The sequence below is a fragment of the Pecten maximus genome, chromosome 3 (genome assembly GCF_902652985.1).
Source record: "Pecten maximus chromosome 3, xPecMax1.1, whole genome shotgun sequence".
Classification (NCBI taxonomy): Eukaryota; Metazoa; Mollusca; class Bivalvia; order Pectinida; family Pectinidae; genus Pecten; species Pecten maximus.
This window is the reverse complement of record NC_047017.1, coordinates 37,300,478-37,325,874: the sequence shown is the minus strand read 5'-3', so window position 1 is coordinate 37,325,874 and position 25,397 is coordinate 37,300,478. Positions and strand designations below refer to the sequence as shown.

Here is a 25,397-nt window from a genome sequence, read left to right as displayed (position 1 = left end):
TTTGAGGTTTTTATCACAAAAATTGTTGAAATGCTAGTAAAGAGTGTAATGTAATCATCTTTACATCGCACAATAAACAAATAACCTTTAAACAAATTTTGGTTGCTTTAGATTTTATAGGTTGTAGGAAACAACCTAATATGCAAGAGCTAAACAGATGCTACATCTATGATTGAGGTTTTGTTGGTCTAGCTTTGACACAAACAGCTAAGCACAAAACCTTAACAATGCCCTGACACAGTAGGCAACACAAAAACAATACCATAAGCTTATGAAAAAAAATTATTGCATACTTGAAGCATTTCATTTTGCTGTAAATGTTAATTTTTTCAGTGGTTTACATTACATGTTTGCTTTTCCATAAAGCAAGGAATTGTTCTATTTATTTTGTAAACAAGTAAACACTGACTAAATGCCTTTTCTGATGACAAGTGTCCTGGAATCTGTCTGAACACGTGTAGCTAAGAGAATTCCAGAATAGCCAAGCTGTTCGGATTAATTGGACATTTACTACATGTAAGCAGTGTGTCATGTGTCCTCATCTTCTTTCTTCATCTGCTCTATCAGGCGTTGTCTTTCCTGGGCCTGCCTCATCTTCATCAACACCAGGCTCTCATAGTCCTTCTCGGTACTAGACTGGTAAGATGACCAATTGTCTCCCCTCTCCGTCTGAAACACCATTACAAAGACTAATAATTAAACTTTTAAACTTAAAACCTGGATAAAAGTATATCTTGAATTTTTTTTATGACATTTCTATTCAAGGCTGACAGTGTCGGTCTTAAGTTTGTTTGTGGTTTAATTGCATAACTCTGCCTAATGCCAGGTTTTGTCTTCGCCCACTATAGTCAGCATTCTGAGGGCATAAGTTTAGCATTATTCTAGTACCATAGCAATTTCATGAAAGGTCTGTCAATATAAACAAGCCTGCTGCGAATTGCTAAAAATAGTAACAGTGACCTTGACCCTGAAACTCTAACTTGATCTGTAGCTTTTCATACTGAAGCTACATACCTTCATCACTTTCACCAACATACCTTGAAGCATAGCTGGGAAAAGTGTGGAAAACTGAGTGGACAAACAAAAAGACAGATGGATGGGGAGGAACCTATAGTCCCCCCGATTTCATTGGTAGGGGGACTAATAAATAAGGTATGAATCAATGGAAACTATTACATGAACTAGAACTGTCGCCAGGATGGCTGACTAATACCCCCGCAATCCGCATGAGTCAATGGACAACTGGAACTGTTATTTAGAGGCTAACTAAGATAACCTGTGCATGCCCCTATTTCTAAAGTTCAGAATGGCTGGAATATGTGTAGTTCATAATAAAGAGAATGTTGTCAAAAGTTTTGTTGAAAATCAGTTCACAAGTTTAGGAAATTTAACACCTGCATGCACATCTACACATGGTCCTATCTATTTGTGTGAAGTTTCATTGGAATCGGCCCACCGGTTTTGGAACAGTTGCCTGGACAATAAAAACCTGTTAATAGTGACCAGTTACCATGGCAACCAAAATTTTGGAATTTAAACAGCTGCATGCACATCTACACATGGTCCACTCTATTTGTGTGAAGTGACATTGGAATCGGCCCACTGGTTTAGGAGAAGTTGTCCGGACAAGATGTGTCTACAGACAGACAACCCAATTCCAGTATAACCAACCAACCCCCCCCCCCCCCCCCCCCACCCCACCCCACCCCACCCCCCTTCCTTATGGGGTTTAAATATAAGGTAAAGCTTTGGGTTTTACTATCTTGCACTGTCAGCTTGCAAAATTCAGAAACTTTATTCTGCTGAATACAACCATGTACAGGACTTTAAATGACTAATTGGTAAGACAGATACCTAATAACATGTTAGTCAGTCATATGTTTTTTGGTTAATGATTGTTAAGTGTTGGGTGTACATTTTATTATGCCAAAATCTATTAGAGTGTCTAAATCATTATATTAACTAAATTATGCCAATGGAGAAGATGTACACACCTTGGTTTCATGTGGCATGGCAAATCTGTCATCAGCTTTGTTCTCTGAATCATCTGGTTGGCTTTGGACTTCTGAAGCAGCAGCAGATCCTAGAGGAGGAGACTGACCTTCCAGCCAGGTCAAAGTCAAAGGATTCTCAGCTAAACCGGTTTCATTTTGGACAGCAATTTGCTATAATAAAAATTAAGTTGTCTTCAGTGGTCATACGATGAAAAGAATTAAGCTGTTGTTTTCTTTTGCAACCAATTATTCTTTATAGAACCAACCTACTTAAATAAAAATTAAGGTCAAGGCAATTGTACTGTAAACTTTAACAACAATCACAAAACAAACTGTATCAAGATAATCATAACCAATCAAACAAGCTCCACTGATTTTACTGTCGGAGGGACCTTGTCACTCTCAACTAGAAGATGTTTTTATAGTGTCCCTCGTCAGTCTCGACTAGAATTTTTTTTACCATGCACTGGGTATCGAAAAGTTAGTGAATTTGAAGGACTAATGAACACTGTTCACAAGGTACACACTTTTGACAAAAACCAAGGACAGTCATCCAGATCCCCGCCGAGAAAGCCTGGTTAGAGGCACCCCGCCGAGAAAGCCTGGTTAGAGGCACCCCGCCGAGAAAGCCTGGTTAGAGGCACCCCGCCGAGAAAGCCTGGTTAGAGGCATATCTCGCTGAGATTATCTAATATGAAGGATGGAATGGAAGTCCTAACCAAAGAAATATCAAAACTGAAAACTACAGCAGAAAGCACAACTAGAAAACTTGATTATGTTTGCAGGAAATATTATGAAATACATTGTACTTTGAAAGGGTCTTGGAGATAGCTATGGAATTGTTTAAATCAGTGATTTTGACTTTCTATCCATGGTATCCAAAGAAATATCCAAGTGGAAACTGCTCCATAACAAAAAACACTACTAGACCATCTAATTAATGTTATGTGAAAAAGTTAAGTGAATTAAGGTATCTTGAACAGTTTTGGATATAAGCTTCAAAACACTGAAATTAGAGATTTTGACTATATGTTTCTGTGGTAACCATTGAAATATTAAACCGGAAACAGATATATAGCAAAAGGCTCTATTAAACCACTTGACTGATGTGTGTAGAAAGTTTTTTGAAGTTATCTTTAATGGTTTTTGAGATATACTCCAGAAATGCTGAAATAAGAAATTTTGAATATTTTTTTCCATGGTAAAGATAAAAATACAGAGACAGAAAACTACTCCATAGCAAAAGGCACTACTTGACCACTTGACTGGTGTGTGTAGAAAGTTTTTTGAAGTTATCTTTAACGTTTTCGGAGATATGCACTAGACGGACGGAACCCCAAAATTTGTTGGGTGAGGGATATCTCCATGTCTGTAACCACAACAGTATAACAGGATATTTTACTTCAACTTTCAGTTAATGTGTGTTATCTATAATCTATTGTTTACTGGATTTGTACTGAAGACTACAAATCATCCTTGCAATATAAGTTGTTCTGTATTACAAAGAGTGACATAGGAATGAGATACTCACAGCAGCATACTGAGATGACAACTCCAGGATAGCACTGCCTTTCTTCTTACTGGACACCAGCAGGTTGAGGACATCCCCATACTATAGGAAAGACCAGCAAACATTTCCTCAACAATTACAAGGTATATTACTTTACATAGTTTTGTATTGATATGTATAGCATGTCACCTAAAAAATATCTTTTTGTATTAAATATTGTATACATAACAGGCCAATGCACAGAACAAATGTAGACTAGGTTTAAACATTGAAGGAACACAATTACTTTGGAAGACTATGTCTGGAGAAGTGTGTCCTAACCAGGAAGATTATAGTAGTGTTAGAATATCCTTGTTTATCTTAACCATGGAGATTATAGTAGTGTAAGAATATCCTTGTTTATCTTAACCATGGAGATTATAGTAGTGTAAGAATATCCTTGTTTATCTTAACCACGGAGATTATAGTAGTGTAAGAATATCCTTGTGTGTCTTAACAATGGAGATTATAGTAGTGTTAGAATATCCTTGTGTGTCCTAACCATGGAGATTACAGTAGTGTAAGAATATCCTTGTTTATCTTAACCACAGAGATTGTAGTAGTGTAAGAATATCCTTGTGTGTCTTAACCATGGAGATTATAGAAGTGTAAGAATATCCTTGTGTGTCTTAACCATGGAGATTATAGTAGGGTTAGAATATCCTTGTGTGTCCTAACCATGGAGATTATAGTAGTGTAAGAATATCCTTGTTTATCTTAACCATGGAGATTATAGTAGTGTAAGAATATCCTTGTGTGTCTTAACCATGGAGATTATAGTAGTGTAAGAATATCCTTGTGTGTCTTAACCATGGAGATTATAGTAGTGTTAGAATATCCTTGTTTATCTTAACCATGGAGATTATAGTAGTGTAAGAATATCCTTGTGTGTCTTAACCATGGAGATTATAGTAGTGTTAGAATATCCTTGTTTATCTTAACCATGGAGATTATAGTAGTGTAAGAATATCCTTGTGTGTCTTAACCATGGAGATTATAGGAGTGTAAGAATATCCTTGTGTGTCTTAACCATGGAGATTATAGTAGTGTAAGAATATCCTTGTTTATCTTAACCATGGAGATTATAGTAGTGTAAGAATATCCTTGTGTATCTTAACCATGGAGATTATAGTAGTGTAAGAATATCCTTGTGTATCTTAACCATGGAGATTATAGTAGTGTTAGAATATCCTTGTGTATCTTAACCATGGAGATTATAGTAGTGTAAGAATATCCTTGTGTGTCTTAACCATGGAGATTATAGTAGTGTTAGAATATCCTTGTTTATCTTAACCATGGAGATTATAGTAGTGTAAGAATATCCTTGTTTATCTTAACCATGGAGATTATAGTTGTGTAAGAATATCCTTGTGTATCTTAACCATGGAGATTATAGTAGTGTAAGAATATCCTTGTTTATCTTAACCATGGAGATTATAGTAGTGTAAGAATATCCTTGTTTATCTTAACCATGGAGATTATAGTAGTGTTAGAATATCCTTGTTTATCTTAACCACGTAGATTATAGTAGTGTAAGAATATCCTTGTGTGTCTTAACCGTGGAGATTATAGTAGTTTAAGAATATCCTTGTGTATCTTAACCATGGAGATTATAGTAGTGTAAGAATATCCTTGTGTGTCTTAACCGTGGAGATTATAGTAGTGTAAGAATATCCTTGTGTGTCTAAACCATGGAGATTACAGTAGTGTAAGAATATCCTTGTGTATCTTAACCGTGGAGATTATAGTAGTGTAAGAATATCCTTACCTTGGAAAACATGGAATGGAGCACAGAATATGAATATCCTCCATTGCTCTCTTCACCTTTCTTTGCTTTCCATCTGATCTGCAAAATGAAAATTCAACAAGCTGATTACAACATTTCCGTAACTTTCCATAGTTGATATTATTAGTGTGCCGATCATTAGAAACTCTACGGTAATGGATACCATTGTGAGGCAGACTTACTCTTAATGATTTTCTGTTAATGTCATATCAAAAGTGCATAAAATGGTTAGATTGTTGAAAATTTCAACTGCGACAAATGTCAACATGACATAACATATTTAATAACATGAGGATTCCAATAATAACCGTTATCATTTACTTACGGTCTTCTAGTGACATGATCTATCCAGATTCAAAACTCTAATTTACATGAATTTTCATCTGTATTTATGAAACAATATGTGATATTGTGCCGTGTCACTTCCCCGATACCTTTAGTTTTGGAGTGACTGTTTCTTCATCATAATTTTTCTGTTTGGTCTCTGCAGTCTTTTTGAGCTCTTCTTGTAAAAGTTCTTGTTCTTTTTGCAGTAATTTTGAACCTTCCTTTCTTAATCTTTCAATCTAAAATAAAGGTAAAGGTGTTAAAATATGATTTTAGTACATATAATTGATTAGTGACAGGAAAAGCCATTACCTGGAAAAGTAAACAAATCTAAATGGTGCGCTATTATATAATATAACACTGATACCTGTAACAAGCAATTGTTTATATTCATAGAAAGGGCTGCAGGGAGATAATCATTTTTGTTTAAGAAGGAATTTTCAAGACTAAAACAGTATATGTCTTATCTTTATTTACATAGATTACAAAAAAGTTAATTACAGTAGATGTAGATTAAGGAGCTCTTTATCCCATACATGATAAGACATTTATATGCAGCATTATGAAGAAAGATAAACTTTTTAATTTTTTTACTGGTCAGTTGAAAATATTGAAAACAAAAAACAAAAAAATGAGAAACAAAGTTTTGGTTATTTATAAAGCATGAGTTTAACCAAAACTTGCTTATTTGTCTTTTCTAACAATATGTATGATTATATAATTATAACCTATTGAACCCACTCGAACCCGAAATAATTTCCGCTGTACACCAATGGCATCTAACTTCAGGGAAACACTTACTTCTGCTTGGAAGTTTTTCTGAACAGAAATGTCCAAATCCTTCTGTGATTGGGCTGCATTTTCTCTTAATTCTAAATCTATGAATAAGAAGAAAATATGAATTTATGAATACTATTTCATGAGATAGATATATCATATATGTATTTAAAAATAATAGTGTTTACTCTTACACGTATGGTAATGTCATATTTTGTTTAACTTTTAGTTTTTTTGTTTGCTAGGTTTATCGCCCATGAACAGCTTGGGTCATTTCGAGGTGGGGTCTCCTTGTAGTAGTTGGTGATTACCTCCCTGAACAACTTATGGGAGGCCCATCACATGCCATCCAGAACAATTAGGGTCAAGTGTCTTGCTCAAGGATACAACCAAAACATGAACCATGATAGCAAAGACTGGTCCATTTCTCAGCTTCCTGAGAAACATAAACCGACAGTTAAGGAGTGTCAAACCTTGCACCTCGGATCTTCACCTGAGGTTACGTGGTTAACCCTAACTGACTGAGCTATCACAGCCCCTCTGTTCTACAAGTATAAAATACACAATAGATATAAACATATACACATACCTTCTTTCAATTTCTTGCGCTTGCTGTCAAGTTCTTTGTGTCTTTTTTCTGCAGCTTTCTTTGCTTTCTGGATTTTATCATAAGCTATCTGTTCAATATAAAAATATATTTGAACTTTACATAAAATTTTACAATTTATTCTGAGGAATGAATCTTCTCAAGAATCAATGGTTCAGATAAATGTACAGTATTGAAAACTTCATACATTTACCAAATTGTCAGTTATTAAAGAATACCAAAACTGAGAAAAGGCAATACAAAAGTAACTATAAATGGTCAATGATATCTTTCAGGAGATGCATGATGTCTGAGCCCATTCTTGCAAGAAAAGTATCCTGCAAATATTACGCCTCAGCCAAGAAACAACACTAGAAAATGAAATACACCACAGCCAAGAAACAACACTAGAAAATGAAATATACCACAGCAAAGAAACAACACTAGAAAATGAAATATAGCAAAGCCAAGAACACCCCTAGATCAAATATTACATAACAATCAAGAAACACTTGATCTCCTGCTCCAGGGCAACCAGCCACTATTAATGCAAAATTTGTATCCCTTCTCCAAAGGATGCTCCTGACCAAATATATTAAAAAACACCATGTCTTTTATGACTGCAGCAATCTAAAGGCCTTACATACTGTATACCTGGTAATTTTCGCCCCAGGTTATTTTTGCCCTTGAGCAACACAAAACATATTCGCCCTGTTTTAAATTCGCCCTCAATGGTTTTCAAGAATTATCCTTTTCCTAGTTGTAAAATCGAAAAATTCTGTTCGGAATTCTCAATACAGTTGCACTCGGAACACTCGGGACTTATCGAGTTGCCCAATTGTCTTACCAGTATGAGATGTGAAATGTACTCAGGTGTGAAATAAAGAATGTTTACCTGTGCTCAGATTTTCTTTTAGTTCCTATTGATTCAAGTAGTCGGGTATGCATGGGTGATTTTAAGCAAACACGATCAATTGTAAGTTCACCGCGCTGTGACTAATGACTGACCAGTGTTTTTCTTGTTCACGTGTACATACAAGCGACGGTGAAATCATAAAATTAGTCATTTCCATGGCAGGAATTTGATACCACTCTGTATTTTAATTTTATCTTGACCGGACTACATAATTTTAAAAAATGACTGAATTTTAAAAATAACTTTGTATCGTTTTTTAATTGAAAATGCTAAGCCTATTATGTGATTGTTTGTGATCCGACTACACTTAGCCAATGTACTATGGTTTATTATTCCTTCAATTCAGCTTGAAATTTTCACCTTCATCTTAAATTCGCCCTATCTTCAAAGGCCGAAAATAGCGAAAATTAAATGGGGGCAAAAATTACCAGGTATACAGTACCTCTATTTCCCATATAGGGCCCTGTCCCTCCAATCTCAGGGTAGCCGGAGTCACAATTTATGCACATCCAATCCCAGGGTAGCCTAAGTCACAATTTATACACAATCTTTTTCCTTTTCCCTAATGATGCTTCTGACTAATTTAGTCAAAATACATTGAGTTGTTCACAACTAGTGGTGATTTAAAGGAAAAGTTGGTGGACAACAGACAGATAATGGAAACTGTGCCATGGACAAGATGAGCTAACAAGAGGCCCAGGGGCCTTAACGGTCATCTGACTCTAAATTAAAACCCTTATATTATTGTAGTATGCATTCTCTGTAGCAAGTATATAGTGGCACTGTTGGCCATGGTGGCCATCTTGGATATCTGACCGACCCAATAAATAATAACACTTGGTCTGGACCATCTAAGGATCATTTCTGGTAAGTTAGAGCTGAATCCCACCAGTGGAATTTGAGAAGAAGTTTGAAATAGGTGTTGTTCAGGAAAACCATGATTGCGCAATCATGTTACAAAATGGCCGCCATTGCTGCCATGCCAAAGTTTTTACAAGGCCGAAAAAATAGCAACACTTTGTTGGCACTCCTTCCTTAACATCCTCACCAATTTCAAGCTCAATGGCACCAGTGGAACTGGAGAAGAAGTTTAAAATGTGTTTTTTAAGATGGCGGATATGGCGGCCATCTTGCATTTCAGACCAATCTAAAAAATAACAACACTTGGTCGTGATCATCTCAGGAACATTTCAGGCAAGTTTCAGCAAAACAGCACTGGTGGAACTTGAGAAGAAGTTTAAAATGTGTTTTCAAAATGGCGGCTATGGGGGCCATCTGTGATTTCGGACTGACCCGAAAAATAACAACACTTGGTCGGGATCATATCAGGATCATTTCAGGCAAGTTTCAGCTCAATAGCACTGCTGGAACTTGGGAAGAAGTTAAAAATGTGTTTTTCAAGATGGCGCCTATGGCGGCCATCTTGGATTTCGGACCGACCCGAAAAATAACAACACTTGGTCATGATCATATCAGGATCATTTCAGGCAAGTTTCAGCTCAATAGCACTGGTGGAACCTGAGAAGAAGTTTAAAATGTGTTTTCAAAATGGCAGCTATGGCGGCCATCTTGGATTTCGGACCGACCCGAAAAATAACAACACTTGGTCGGGATCATATCAGGATCATTTCCGGCAAGTTTCAGCTCAATAGCACTTGTGGAACTTGAGAAGAAGTTTAAAATATGTTTTTCAAGATGGCGGCTATGGCGGCCATCTTGGATTTTGGACCGACCCGAAAAATAACAACACTTGGTCGGGATCATCTCAGGATCATTTCTGGAAAGTTTCAGCCCAACAGCCCTGGTGGAACTTGAGAAGAAGTTTAAAATAAGTTTTTCAAGATGGCGGCTATGGCGGCCATCTTGGATTTCGGACGGACCCGAAAAATAACAACACTTGGTCGGGATCATATCAGGATCATTTCAGGCAAGTTTCAGCTCAGTAGCACTGGTGGAACTTGAGAAGAAGTTTAAAATGTGTTTTTCAAGATGGCGGCTATGGCGGCCATCTTGGATTTCAGACTGACCCGAAAAATAACAACACTTGGTCAGGACCATCTCAAGATCATTTCTGGCAAGTTTCAGCTCAATAGCACTGGTGGAACATGAGAAGAAGTTTAAAGTGTGTTTTCAAAATGGCAGCTATGGCGGCCATCTTGGATTTCGGACCGACCCGAAAAATAACAACACTTGGTCAGGACCATCTCAGGATCATTTCAGGCAAGTTTCAGCTCAATCCCACTGGTGGAACTTGAGAAGAAGTTTGAAATGTGAAAAGTTTACGCACGACGCACGACGCACGGCGGACGGCGCACGACGATGGACGAAGCATGATGACTATAGGTCATCCTGACCCTTCGGGTCAGATGACCTAAAAAGGGACATTCCAATGACGTCAATAAAATAATTAGTCCTGAGCAAGTACTGATTGTGCTAGTACTTGAAACATTAAAAATCCAAAATGAATTCTACTTATGGTAAATAACTGTAATATATTTTCAAGAATTATGACTCGAAAATTGCAGTTCTCAGCAAGTCTTGACAAAGAAATTATTACACATACTTGAGCTTTTCACAAAGAGGGTCTTATAGTTTGATTCCCAGATTGAGTGTAAAAGTATAGGTATGGGGTCATGTACCTGATCAACCATGTATTTTTTCCTGGTGTTCTGGTTGCCTTATATTAAAACCTATATTTGGGACAACAATAATGGTTAGTTGATAGTTTAAACTTGTTTCATAACTGTCATAAAATAAGATAGATATATCAGAACAAAATTAATATACGTACCCTTGCTGGAGCATCTGTGAGGATTTCCAAGGCTTTAGAAAGCTTGTGAAATACTTCAACTGAAAATGTACATGAAGATCAAATTATTAATTTCAGCAAGTAATGATCTTTGTATCTTTTCTCTCTCACAATAGATTGCATTGTCCAATCATCTGGATCTCAACTTGAGCATAGAAATAGATGGTGTTGATTGAGAATGGTTCCTTTTTCTACAGGAAGTATAATTATCAAAATGTGTCAACATGAACTAACAAACTCACCTGCCTCTGGGTTATCAGGGTTTTTGTCAGGATGCCATTTCAAAGCTTGTTTTCTGTAGGATTTCACAATCTGTAATGGAAATACATTGTACCAATTATTTACATTAATTTTACATATATAATTAATATTAATATCTTCTGTTGACATGGCAGTGTAATAAGGTCTCACATAACTAAATCAGCCAATCAGCTGGTGTTTCACCTGAACCAAGTCACTGAAGAAAATGTGTTTCTTAGGTTTGTAGCTATTTTCTGAGTAGAAAACACATGCAATGGGTACTTTCTATATATGAGAATAAAGAGTAGGGTCTTGAGATTAAAAAATAAAATTAAAATATACACTCCTGGTATATATAGAAAGATGTAGGATTCCAGGTGTAAAAAGGTGGAAATTCCCCAGGTGGGGGTTCCCCTGTCCACTGTAAATATCAGGGTTACTGTCTTCCAAGAACTGGTGTGCTCTTATAATTATATGCTATTAAACCTATCCAATATCATTATTTTCTGGTAGGGAAATCTTCAAACTTTGATTTGATATAAATTTCAAAACATTTGAACTCAATCATTTGAGTTCAAATGTTTTGAAATTTATATCAAATCAAAGTTTGAAGCGATTGAGGGGATGAAGTCATTGGTAATAACATATAGTTATATGGTTATGTAGCGGGATGGGACTGGGTCGATCATCGGTGACCAGGTAGCTCAATTGGTAGAGCATCCGGCTAGTGTTCTGAGGTCCCGGGTTCGAACCCCGGTCTGGCAGCTACATTTTCTCCTCTCCTGTTACAAAATTGGCGCCCAACTAAAATACCCACGGTGGTGGTATAATCTAGGGTCTCGTGTGTCTTCGAGGGCGAATACTTGAAAAAAAGGAGGGAGGTGTGTAGCGGGACTGGACTGAGTCGATCATCGGTAACCAGGTAGCTCAATTAGTAGAGCATCCGGCTAGTGTTCGAACCCCGGTCTGGCTGCTACATTTTCTCCTCTCCTGTTACAGTTATATAGTCAAATTTGATTACGCATATATAAACAAGTGGGTCATTTTCGTTTATGACATTTGGACGACAGTTGTTATGAATTAGGAAGGACCAGGTAAACTTAAAAGACCACAGGTACTTGTGGACATGATTATATATTATAGACAGTAAATTATTGTATTACAATCGTATATGCTTAATTTGTAAAAAAAAAAATTGTACCTTGGCCTTATAAATACTATCTATTTATATATTGGTATTTATAAGGCCAAGGTACAATATTTCATTTCTTTTTTACAAATTAAGCATGCGATTGTAATACAATAATTTATTTTCTATAATGTAACATTTTGGCTAAAAACATCATAATCATGTTCACAAGTACAGGTCTGTGAAAAAGACTTCAAATATCTGTATTAACTTTGGCAACACACCTGTAACTAATCTAAACAGGGGAATAATACTGTGTGTAGTCTTATGGACTGGGTCCTTGAACATTTTTTATGACATCTGCATCTATCTACACGCATCTCGTTGAAGATAATGCCATACCACAGGTCCTAGCTTCGTCTGTCAATACATCCAATAGATTATATATTGGATTTAGTGACAGACGAGGCTAGGACCTGTGGTCATACTTACCAAGCTTACCAGGGTACTTAGATCTAGTTAGTGTAGAAAAAGGAAAAGGCATGCCTTTCCTGTTCCTGTTATATCGTTACACCTACCTCTTTTTCCGTTGCATTTTCATCTACGGCAAGAATAGCATATAAATCTAACTTGGTGACATCTAACTTAGGTGCTGTCATCTTGACTTTCTTTTCTCTAGCCTAACCAACGTCAATACAACGACTTCGCCGACAGAACAAGTGAAGTTGTCGTTCAAGCCTCTGATAAACACTGACTAACACAAAACCGCACTAGAGATCCGGATTCAACTACATTTGTTGTCAACAACGCGCACATGTCAAACATTATGATCATTATAAACAAGGATGTGTTTGCTTCAGCTAAGAATGATTTCAACTGTTAAGAGGGAATTTTTAGGGAGTTAATTTCATCATATCCGGGACTGACTTATTGATGTCTTATTAAAGGCCTAGTTGTCAAAAAGAGAATATTGCCTATTACTAATAGTATTAGAATGGCTTCTGAACAAAAAGATGGTAAGTTTATAGTGTAGACTCTATAATGTATACATGTAGATCAAAGTTCTGTTTTTTTAGGTTTTTTTTACTTCACTTCATGGAGATAATACACATAATGTTAATGATTTCAAGTTATGCCCATATTTAATAAACCATCTACAATTGCAGCATATATTTCTTTTTTCAAAACATATATGTTGTCTTTTGCCGCCTGTTTGGGTCTCACTGGGAGGGGTGAAATTCCAGAATAATTATTATACTCACCTTTGTTTGATTATGAATTTCAAAACTTATTTGTCGTTTTATTTTAATTTTAGATGGTGGTTCAACAACAAATCCAGATATGAAATGGTGTATGTGATGTATGGATTTTCTTAATTACATTTAAGAAAGAACCCTAAATAATTATGATATCGTGTATAGAAGTATAACAGGAGAGGACAAATGCAACAATCTTACTGCATGGGACTTGAACCTGGGAGCTCCGAACTCGTAGAGAGATGTTCTGTCCATTTGAGCGACCTGATCCAGATCCCCTTTGCATCTTGATGTTTTGTAAACCATCAAATTGTTTGCAAAATGTGGATTTGAGATACAGTGTACCACTATAAAATACAATGTGCACAGCTATTAAAGTACAGAGTATAATGTCACTTTAGTCATTAAAACTGATAGGAAATTTCCTGGAGACTAGTGAAGAAAGCAAGCGGTTGCTTGTTCAAGCCCCAGTGTGGGCAAGATATTTTTCATTACCCATGGCCTAATGCAGCTATGTGCTGTTGACCAATCCAAGTGTAAGCTATAGGAGATTAAAGAGCTTCTTTGGAATTAGAATCTGGGCTGTAGTTGTCTTAGGGGTTGAAGACTTTGTGAAGGAGGGAATATAGGAGATTAAAGGGCTTCTTTGGAATTAGAATCTGGGCTGTGGTTGTATTAGGGAATGAAGACTTTGTGAAGGAGGGAATAGTGTAAAAGAGTATGTCAACTTACTAGCTCAGGTTAGCATGATTTTCCCTTTAGCCTAGTGACTGGATGTCTGAAAGGGGAGCAAGAGGTTGCTTCTTTATTTTTCATCCTTTCTTCCTATCGTACTACCATATAAACACTCAAGTAAATATAATCACTGGTCAAGAATGGTAACAAGTTACTAAACATTTCAATAATTAAAACAGATTTTAAAATTGAGAGGTGAACAATAGTGATTCAAGGTTATCTTACTTTGACAAATATATTTTGCTTTAACAATCATCATTTAAAGATATTTCTTTTACAGATTTTGATAGGAAAACTAAACAGATTGTATTTGGTGATGTATCAGCCATTGATCCAGGTAAAAACACTTTCAACATTCAAACAGATTTTGTAATGGTTTATGCGACAACCTAGATGGATTATTGTTGACAATTTTCAGATTATATATTTGTAGTGTATGATAACATATGTTACTCAATATTTGTCTGCATTGCTTATTCATCTGTTTTTGTCATGTCATCTTTTACCATGATCTGATCATGATAATTTATCAAACAATGTGATATTATCACAGCTAATGTTAACATGTTAACCAACCAAATTGTATAATTTATACAATGTATATATATTTCAGAATCAGAAGAGATGAAGGTAAGTTGGGAAAATATATGAATGATTAGCAACTAGTTTTTATATAATTTATATTTCAACACTGAAACAGAAACAAAATAAAGAAATATAATAAAATCTGAAGTGTTTCATGAAAAAAAGAACCAGTGTAACTTCAGTATCAGTATAACTTCAGTGTCAGTATATATTCGGTGTCAGTACATCTTCACTGTCAGTATAACTTCAGTGTAAGTATAACTTCAGTGTCAGTATATATTCGGTGTCAGTACATCTTCAGTGTCAGTACATCTTCAGTGTAAGTATAACTTCAGTGTCGGTATAACTTCAGTGTCGGTATAACTTCAGTGTCTGTATAACTTCAATGTCGGTATAATTTCATTGTCAGTTTAATTTCATTGTCAGTTTAATTTCATTGTCAGTATATCTTCAGTGTCAGTATAACTAAAGTGCGAGCTTATCTTTAGTGTCAGTATATCTTCAGACTCTTCTGTTTTACATGTATATGAAGCATTTTAAGGGTATGGGACAATCAATATAAGTTTGGTAAGCAGCAGATTTCTTTCTCTTGATGGCAATGGTGATTTAATATAAGACACCTTTCTGTTATTTCTATAAGTGACTATATCTGCAGGGTCCAGACAGCTTGTTGTATGAAGTGAAGAAGAAACTAGATATAGGGCCTCCACCTGTACAGTTGTTGGACACACTAGATCTAGATGGTATAGTCAACTTTATCAAAGCTGGAAAGTGTAAGAATATCATCACCATGGTAGGCGCTGGTATTTCTACATGTAAGTTTGGATGTTATGTTTATAATCCGCCGAAATAATTACATAATTTAGTTATACATAATGACAGTCCACAAAAATAACAGGATTTAAGGATTTATTTGAATTATATTTAATGGAGTATTTTTTTATAATAAATAAGGCAGTTTATGAGAATCCCATGTTTAAACTAATCAGAATAGAACATATTTGCTTTTTAACTTTTATTAACACACTCTTTATATGTGCAACTATACTTACTAATCAAATGAACTGTAACAAAGATTAGCATATTTGTTTATATGATGAGCTAATTAGCAAATAGAAATTGTCCCATCATATTGAGGATTAAAATTTACATTTTAGATCACAATATGCACATTAATAGCTTTATATAAGATGCTTGTTTTTTAAAGTTGGAGGCTATAGATTGAGAACATACTTCATCTACTGTAACAGTTTCTTACGTACCATAGATCTGTTTATTTAAAAAAGCAGTGAAACTAGAATGTTACAGATTTGACTTTGGACATGATGATTGTACATTTCAGCGGCTGGTATTCCTGATTTCCGATCCCCAGTAACTGGGTTGTATGATAATCTAGAGAAATACCACTTACCTTACCCAGAGGCTATGTTTGACCTGGAATACTTCCAGGTCAGTTATCAATGTGTAGTTTGGAGAAAATCAAAAGACAAATTTCAGTTATTCAATTTGTAAGACATGATCGATTATGATCTTTGAACTATTGCAGAGGGTGATGGCATTGGTGTTCCTAGCTCAGTTGAAGACTGAAAGGGGTGCAAAATGTTTGAAAGAATATATAAAGTAAGAATGAGGTAATTCAAATGACCTCTTGTCTTTGATGTTACCACAGTATTATATTGTTACAAGGAAATTTCATATTCTATTGTACATGTTTTTCTTATATTTATTTTTCAGAAAAACCCAGAGCCATTCTTTTCCTTAGCCAAAGAGATATGGCCTGGTATTTTCAAGGTAATTCAGAAAATATAATGTTTCATGTACATTTCAATTAATGTTATAACAATGATTTTTTATAAATTAAACTTAATTCACTATTCAAGATAACAAAAATTCTACTACATGTATTTGATTTAAATGTGATTAGATTTAACCATATCATTCTTTAACTTTCAGCCAACACCTTGCCACTACTTTATTAAAATGCTACACAACAAAGGTCTCCTGCTACGACATTATACACAGGTCAGTTCAAGCACGGATACATAGATTGGTAGACTTAAGATTAGCACAATGCTTTCTGAGTTGATAACTTAAAAATCTTTTCCCAATACTTATCCGTTATGATAATATTATCATAACTTTGATATTTCTCTCACTAGAGCAGGTTGCTGTATTGTGATAATATTTCTATCAGTAGAGGAGGCTTGCTGTATTGTGATAATATTTCCCTCACTACAGGGGATTGCTGTATCATGATTATATCCTCCCTCACTAGACAGGGATGCTGTATTATAAATAATATTTCTCTCACTAGAGAAGGGTTGCTCTATTGCGATAATATTTCTCTCACTAGAGAAGGGTTCCTCTATTGCGATAATATTTCTATCACTAGAGAAGGGTTGCTCTATTGCGATAAAATTTCTCTCACTAGAGAAGGGTTGCTCTATTGCGATAATATTTCTCTCACTAGAGAAGGGTTGCTCTATTGCGATAATATTTCTCTCACTAGAGAAGGGTTGCTCTATTGCGATAATATAATATTCCCCTCATGACAGGCGATTACTGTATTACGATGATATTTCCATTACTAGATTGGGCTGCTGTACGTGGTAATATTTCCATCACTAGATTGGGCTGCTGTATGTGGTAATATTTCCCCGACTAGATTGGGCTGCTGTATGTGGTAATATTTCCATCACTAGATTGGGCTGCTGTATGTGGTAATATTTCCATCACTAGACTTGGGCTGCTGTATGTGGTAATATTTCCATCACTAGATTGGGCTGCTGTATGTGGTAATATTTCCATCACTAGATTGGGCTGCTGTATGTGGTAATATTTCCATCACTAGATTGGGCTGCTGTATGTGGTAATATTTCCATCACTAGACTTGGTTGCTGTATGTGGTAATATTTCCATCACTAGATGGGGTTGCTGTATGTGATAATATTTCCCTCACTTATTATGGGGTTGCTGTATGTGATAATATTTCCCTGACTAGATGGGGTTGCTTTATCGGGTAATATTTTCATCACTAGATGGGGTTGCTTTATCGGGTAATATTTCACTCACTAGATGGTGTTACTCTGTGTGGTAATATTTCCCCCACTTATTATGGGGTTGCTGTATGTGATTATATTTCCCTGACTAGATGGGGTTGCTTTATCCGGTAATATTTCCATCACTAGATTGGGTTGCTGTATGTGGTAATATTTCCCCCACTTATTATGGGGTTGCTGTATGTGATTATATTTCCCTGACTAGATGGGGTTGCTTTATCCGGTAATATTTCCATCACTAGATGGGGTTACTCTTTGTGGTAATATTTCCCCCACTTATTATGGGGTTGCTGTATGTGATTATATTTCCCTGACTAGATGGGGTTGCTTTATCCGGTAATATTTCCATCACTAGATTGGGTTGCTGTATGTGGTAATATTTACCCCACTTATTATGGGGTTGCTGTATGTGATTATATTTCCCTGACTAGATGGGGTTGCTTTATCCGGTAATATTTCCATCACTAGATTGGGTTGCTGTATGTGGTAATATTTCCATCACTAGATTGGGTTGCTGTATGTGATTATATTTCCCTGACTAGATTGGGTTGCTTTATCCGGTAATATTTCCATCACTAGATTGGGTTGCTGTATGTGGTAATATTTCCCTGACTAGATGGGGTTGCTGTATGTGGTAATATTTCCATCAATAGATTGGGTTACTCTATGTGGTAATATTTCCATCACTAGATTGGGTTGCTGTATGTGGTAATATTTCCCTGACTAGATGGTGTTGCTGTATGTGGTAATATTTCCATCACTAGATTGGGTTACTCTATGTGGTAATATTTCCATCACTATATTGGGTTGCTGTATGTGGTAATATTTCCATCACTAGATTGGGCTGCTGTATGTGGTAATATTTCCATCACTAGACTTGGTTGCTGTATGTGGTAATATTTCCATCACTAGATTGGGTTGCTGTATGTGGTAATATTTCCCTCACTTATTATGGGGTTGCTGTATGTGATAATATTTCCCTGACTAGATGGGGTTGCTTTATCCGGTAATATTTCCATCACTAGATTGGGTTGCTGTATGTGGTAATATTTCCCCGACTAGATTGGGTTGCTGTATGTGGTAATATTTCCATCACTAGATGGGGTTGCTGTATGTGGTAATATTTCCATCACTAGATTGGGTTGCTGTACGTGGTAATATTTCCATCACTAGATTGGGTTGCTGTATGTGGTAATATTTCCATCACTAGATGGGGTTGCTTTATCCGGTAATATTTCCATCACTAGATTGGGTTGCTGTATGTGGTAATATTTCCATCACTAGATTGGGTTGCTCTATCCGGTAATATTTCCATCACTAGATTGGGTTGCTGTATGTGGTAATATTTCAATTAATAGAGGCTGTCTCTGTATTGTGATAATACCTTCCCCCTCTCGGAGGTTACTGAGTTCTGATATTTCTTTTACAAGGGCACATTGGTGAATGAAAAATTATCTCTCCAATTTGAGCAGTCTCTGAAATGTGATGCCTAAGGAAGATTGTGGTCACAAGCTGTTTCTGATATTTTCAGAACATAGACACACTTGAAATTCAGTCTGGATTGGATCCCGAAAAACTAGTAGAAGCTCATGGAAGTTTTCGTACAGCTCATTGTCTTGTCTGCAAAAAAGAATACAGCAAGGAGGTCATGGAAGGTATGATGTTTTTATTTGAAATACAAGTATGTTTGGATATGGTGACATGTTGTACAGGCAGATATCATTGGTTGTACAATCATATGTTGTTGTGTTGTACAGGTACAATGTATATATTGTTGTGTTGTACAGGTATAAATTGTTGTGTTGTACAGGTATATATTGTTGTGTTGTACAGGTATATATTGTTGTGTTGTACAGGTATATATTGCTGTGTTGTACAGGTATATATTGTTGTGTTGTACAGGTATATATTGTTGTGTTGTACAGGTATATATTGCTGTGTTGTACAGGTATATGATATGTTGATAAGCAATTTAGTTTCTTTGTTGTACAAGTGTATGTATTTGTTTTGCTCATGTGTGTGTTGTTGTGTTGTACATATGTTTATCGTCCAACTTTGTTATGTTATTATATAATCGCCTGAAGATGGCCGTTATACTTGAAAAAGTTAGTGAAAACTACTGTGTAAATTTTATCTTTGTAAGTCATTATTGCCAATTTCTCTAAAGTTAATATTTCTCAGTGAAGCTAAGGATAAGCATATTTTATTTGTATTCAGTGGTGGATATGTGATCTTTCTGACATTAATGTTACTCCATTGTAGATAAAGTGTTGGCTGGGGTAATACCTAGGTGTGAAATCCCAGAATGCAATGGTATCATCAAACCAGGTCAGTGCTGTTAACTTGATGTACTCCATTTAGTATATAAGAGGTCAGAAATTACCATAGGGTCTAAATCAGTACATCAAAGGCATATCATTGTAAAAGGGTCATATGTCAGTACATTGGGGTCAGGTTAGCACATTCGGGTCATGACAGTACATTGAGGTCCTGTCAGTACATTGAGGTCGTGTCAGTACATTGAGGTCATGTCAGTGTAACAGGGTAATGACAGTGTAACAGAGTCATGTCAGTATATTGGGGTCATGTCAGTGTAACAGGGTAATGTCAGTTTAACAGAGTCATGTCAGTACATTGGGGTCAGGTTAGCACATTCGGGTCATGACAGTACATTGAGGTCGTGTCAGTACATTGGGGTGATGTCGTTATAATAGGATCATGTCAGTGTAACAGGGTAATGTCAGTGTAACAGAGTCATGTCAGTACATTGAGGTGTTTTCGTTATAATAGGATCATGTCAGTGTAACAGGGTCATGTCAGTATATTGGGGTCATGTAAGTGTAACAGAGTCATGTCAGTATATTGAGGTCATGTCAGTGTAACAGGGTCATGTCATTATATTGGGGTCATGTCAGTGTAACAGGGTCATGTCAGTGTAACAGGGTCATGTCAGTATATTGAGGTCATGTTAGTGTAACAGGGTCATGTCAGTGTAACAGGGTCATGTCAGTATATTGGGGTCATGTCAGTACATTGAGGTCATGTCAGTGTAACAGGGTCATGTCATTATATTGGGGTCATGTCAGTGTAACAGGGTCATGTCAGTGTAACAGGGTCATGTCAGTATATTGGGGTCATGTCAGTACATTGAGGTCATGTCAGTGTAACAGGGTCATGTCAGTGTAACAGAGTCATGTCAGTATATTGAGGTCATGTCAGTGTAACAGGGTCATGTCAGTGTAACAGGGTCATGTCAGTATATTGGGGTCATGTCAGTACATTGAGGTCATGTAAGTGTAACAGAGTCATGTCAGTATATTGGGGTCAGGTTAGCACATTCGGGTCATGACAGTACATTGAGGTCGTGTCAGTACATTGGGGTGATGTCGTTATAATAGGGTCATGTCAGTATATTGGGGCCATGTCAGTACATTGAGGTCATGTCAGTGTAACAGGGTCATGTCAGTATATTGGGGTCATGTCAGTTCATTGAGGTCATGTCAGTGTAACAGGGTCATGTCATTATATTGGGGTCATGTCAGTGTTAAAGAACCAGATCATTAGTAATCATGTCATATCTGTTCCAAATTCAAAAGATTCATGTTTTAATTTGATTGTCATATATGTAAATCATGACAATATTTTGTGTAACTTTTACTGTGTTTTTATTTCAGACATTGTGTTTTTTGGAGACACACTACCTAAAAAGTTTGCTGAATGTGTTGAAGAGGTAACCTCACCATTACCTTGTAACCTTCAAAAGAAATTGCGAAAATGATTTTTCTTTTTCTGTGATACATCCCATCTGTATTTTTATACATTCCTTATGCCCTACTAATTAATAGTTTTGTCCTGATATATTGATAGTGTATTATTTGTTAACAGAGTTACTGCCCTTTATATACTTGGAACATTACCGTACATGCAAATATATACCTAGATCAGCAAATTTCTGTCTATATAAAACTGATCTTGAGTGTCTTATTTTTACTCTGGAATTTTGTTTAGGCATCTATTATTATGAACAACATAAATAGAGAAAGAGTAAGGCATACCCTTAATTAAATTCATACCCTTCACGGCCAACAATTATGATTAATATAAGTTGATATAACTTGTTTTGCAAGTCGTATAAAATAATAAAGTTTACATTTGTTTATCCAAGTTAGCCTAATGGTTTACGAACTTGATTAACTGATAATTGTTGTATGTATGACCTTACAGGACTTTGGGAAATGTGACTTGCTGATTATTATGGGAACATCACTTGTGGTTCAGCCATTTGCTTCATTAAGTCACAGGTAAGTTTGTCACAAAAAGATATCACCTGATTAAATTTAACATGTACTGTTTTATAATTAGTTTGTAAATCAGGTGTGCAGCTTTTCTCATCTAATTCAGGTACAGACACAGGGTTGATGCTGTGGCTATTACTTCTAACAGATCACACCTTATACTCATTAACTTTACTTAGTACTTAAAAACATGACAATTTAATTATGTATACTGCTACTGTCTTCTCTAATTGACAGGGTCCCAACAAATACTCCAAGATTATATATCAACCTAGAGAAAACTGGAACTGAAGTGAGTCACAGTGACCTTTATTTCTGTGATAAGGTTCTAAAATTGTTGTCAACAATGTTTGAATATTTAAAAAAAACTTTGAATAAATGGGTGTACGAGAGTGTCTGATTCACTTTTACAGAAGAGTAAATTATAAGAATAATGTTGACTGACTTGTCTTTTTTCAGGGTGTCAGTTTCTCATTCATTTTCTTCAAAGGAGGTTTCAAATTTAATGACAAGGACAACTACAGGTAAGTGATTATCATTTTTATATACCATGATATACATTGTATGTGATTTAATAAACATTTTTATATACCATGATATACATTGTATATGTGATTTAGTAAACATTCTTATATACCATGATATACATTGTATATGTGATTAAATAAACATTTTTTATATACATTGTATATGTGATTTAATAAACAATTTTTATATACCATGATAAATATTGTATATGTGATTTAGTAAACATTCTTATATACCATGATATATATTGTATATGTGATTAAATAAACATTTTTATATACCATGATATACATGCTATATGTGATTTAATAAACATTTGTATATACCATTATATATGTAATTTCCTCAAACCCAATTCAAAGGCAGCGATACATGTCTTCTGGGCCTTTTGTTCTATCATAGTGCACATGGTACTAACAATACTTGTTGTTCGTGTTCTAGAGATGTGTTTTGGCAAGGAACGTGTGATGAGGGATGTTTCACTCTGACAGAAAAACTTGGCTGGAAGGTGAGAAATAAATGTTCGATTTTGCAGAGGTAACTTGCTGTACAGTTAAATTCATTAGATAATCAGTGTACATTATTGTGTAAGTAACTGTTTCTAAAATCAAGTTTGACACATTAAGATTGCTGACACTCTTTCTGTTATCAGGAGGAACTCACCAGGGTTGTCAAGGAAGGGCATGCCAAGATCTATAAGGAAATGTCACTGCTGAAATCCAAAAATGTCAGGTTCCAGAAAGTAAAGGGAGCAGAAAACAGACGAGGAAACCTTGGAAAAACACATACTGATTCTGGAACCACAACACCTAAATCTAAAGGAAAATAAACCATTAAACACATACTGATTCTCGAACCACAACGTCTAAATCTAAAGGAAAATAAACCATTAAACACATAATTATGAAACATAATCATAGCAGTAACATATAATCAAGGCTTGATGAATCAAACAGGCATGACACGATTGGCTAGGATGTTGTGATGTCATGTAATTGAAAAACAAGATTTTTTGGACAGGAAATTCACCAACATCTTTCTGTACAACTTTGATGTGGAAATCTTATTTTTTCATGTGTGTCCTGATAGAGCAGTTGTGTGTACTAATTATTTTAAATGTTTGTGCAATAACATAAAGTGACAGTGCTTACTAAGTTTCCTGTAACACCCTGCTGTTTCTCTTATCATCCAATCCTACAAAAGATACCGTAATGTAAAAATTTATATTATTGAAATATTCATTGTAGCAACACAGACAGGCCTATTGTTACATTGTGGATAATATATTTATAAGCGCAATACAATCAAACTTTCAAACAAAACTAATTTTAAGTGTGTGACTTTTTGTCTTGTTGGACGTTTTGATCTCTCGTACATTTATATTTTTATGAGATTTTTTATCCGTGGTTTTGTATACCACTGTGAGAGTGTACCTATATAGACTTTTTGGTGATGTATTGTATATATACACTGTATGTTGACAAATATAAACAGAATATTTACCGGTATGTTGTTTATCTATCACCACATTAAACACTGAACAGTGTTCAGTAGATATATTATATACAATGTATTGTATATGGAGAAAATGGTCGTCCTCACAATGATGGTCAAGGAGATGGTCATCCTTGTAATGGTGTATCAAGGAGATGGTCATCATTGTAATTGTGTATGAAGGAGATGGTCATCCTTGTAATGGTGTATGAAGGAGATGGTCATCCTTGTAATGGTGTATGAAGGAGATGGTCATTACTGTAATGGTGTATGAAGGAGATGGTCATCCTTGTAATGGTGTATGAAGGAGATGGTCATCCTTGTAATGGTGTATCAAGGAGATGGTCATCCTTGTAATGGTGTATGAAGGAGATGGTCATCCTTGTAATGGTATATGAAGGAGATGGTCATCACTGTAATGGTGTATGTGTATCAAGGAGATGGTCATCCTTGTAATGGTGTATGAAGAGATGGTCATCCTTGTAATGGTGTATGAAGGAGATGGTCATCCTTGTAATGGTGTATGAAGGAGATGGTCATCGTTGTAATGATGTATGAAGGAGATGGTCATCCTTGTAATGGTGTATGAAGGAGATGGTCATCACTGTAATTGTGTATGAAGGAGATGGTCATCCTTGTAATGGTGTATGAAGGAGATGGTCATCACTGTAATGGTGTATGAAGGAGATGGTCATCCTTGTAATGGTGTATGAAGGAGATGGTCATCCTTGTAATTGTGTATGTATATGAAGGAGATGGTTATCATTGTAATGGTGTATGAAGGAGATGGTTATCATTGTAATGGTGTATGAAGGAGATGGTCATCCTTGTAATGGTGTATGAAGGAGATGGTCATCCTTGTAATGGTGTATGAAGGAGATGGTCATCCTTGTAATTGTGTATGTATATGAAGGAGATGGTTATCATTGTAAATGTGTATGAAGGAGATGGTTATCATTGTAAATGTGTATGAAGGAGATGGTTATCATTGTAATGGTGTATGAAGGAGATGGTCATCATTGTAAATGTGTATGAAGGAGATGGTCATCCTTGTAATGGTATATGAAGGAGATGGTCATCACTGTAATTGTGTATGAAGGAGATGGTCATCCTTGTGATGGTGTATCAAGGAGATGGTCATCCTTGTAATTGTGTATGAAGGAGATGGTCATCCTTGTGATGGTGTATCAAGGAGATGGTCATCATTGTAATGGTGTATGAAGGAGATGGTCATCCTTGTAATGGTGTATGAAGGAGATGGTCATCCTTGTAATGGTGTATGAAGGAGATGGTTATCATTGTAAATGTGTATGAAGGAGATGGTCATCCTTG

At 35.7% G+C, this 25,397-nt stretch overlaps 2 protein-coding genes across 5 annotated transcripts; one reads left to right on the top strand and one right to left on the bottom strand.

The window, feature by feature from the left end:
* Positions 1 to 264: 264 nt before the first annotated feature.
* Positions 265 to 12,861, bottom strand: LOC117324065 (dnaJ homolog subfamily C member 17-like). The gene is made up of 10 exons (XM_033879687.1): positions 12,692 to 12,861; positions 10,987 to 11,056; positions 10,727 to 10,785; positions 7,023 to 7,110; positions 6,458 to 6,534; positions 5,764 to 5,895; positions 5,312 to 5,389; positions 3,526 to 3,606; positions 1,995 to 2,165; positions 265 to 669 (listed from the first exon to the last, which is right to left on the bottom strand). The coding sequence occupies exons 1-10, from the start codon at positions 12,770 to 12,772 to the stop codon at positions 529 to 531; spliced, it is 978 nt and encodes a 325-aa protein (XP_033735578.1). The 5' UTR covers positions 12,773 to 12,861; the 3' UTR covers positions 265 to 528.
* A 57-nt stretch (positions 12,862 to 12,918) lies between these two features.
* Positions 12,919 to 24,073, top strand: LOC117324064 (NAD-dependent protein deacetylase sirtuin-2-like). Of its 4 annotated transcripts, none has more exons than XM_033879683.1 (16): positions 12,930 to 13,129; positions 13,429 to 13,464; positions 14,385 to 14,441; positions 14,718 to 14,734; positions 15,345 to 15,504; positions 16,032 to 16,138; positions 16,424 to 16,480; positions 16,643 to 16,711; positions 19,280 to 19,403; positions 20,011 to 20,076; positions 21,423 to 21,478; positions 21,973 to 22,049; positions 22,281 to 22,335; positions 22,503 to 22,567; positions 23,013 to 23,079; positions 23,224 to 24,073. In XM_033879683.1, the coding sequence occupies exons 1-16, from the start codon at positions 13,108 to 13,110 to the stop codon at positions 23,398 to 23,400; spliced, it is 1,212 nt and encodes a 403-aa protein (XP_033735574.1). In that variant the 5' UTR covers positions 12,930 to 13,107; the 3' UTR covers positions 23,401 to 24,073. The 4 variants fall into 4 exon arrangements, with proteins under 4 accessions (XP_033735577.1, XP_033735574.1, XP_033735576.1 ...); XM_033879685.1 differs by having other exon boundaries at positions 12,933 to 13,129; positions 13,429 to 13,473; XM_033879684.1 differs by having other exon boundaries at positions 12,933 to 13,129; positions 13,429 to 14,109.
* The last annotated feature ends 1,324 nt before the right edge of the window (positions 24,074 to 25,397 follow it).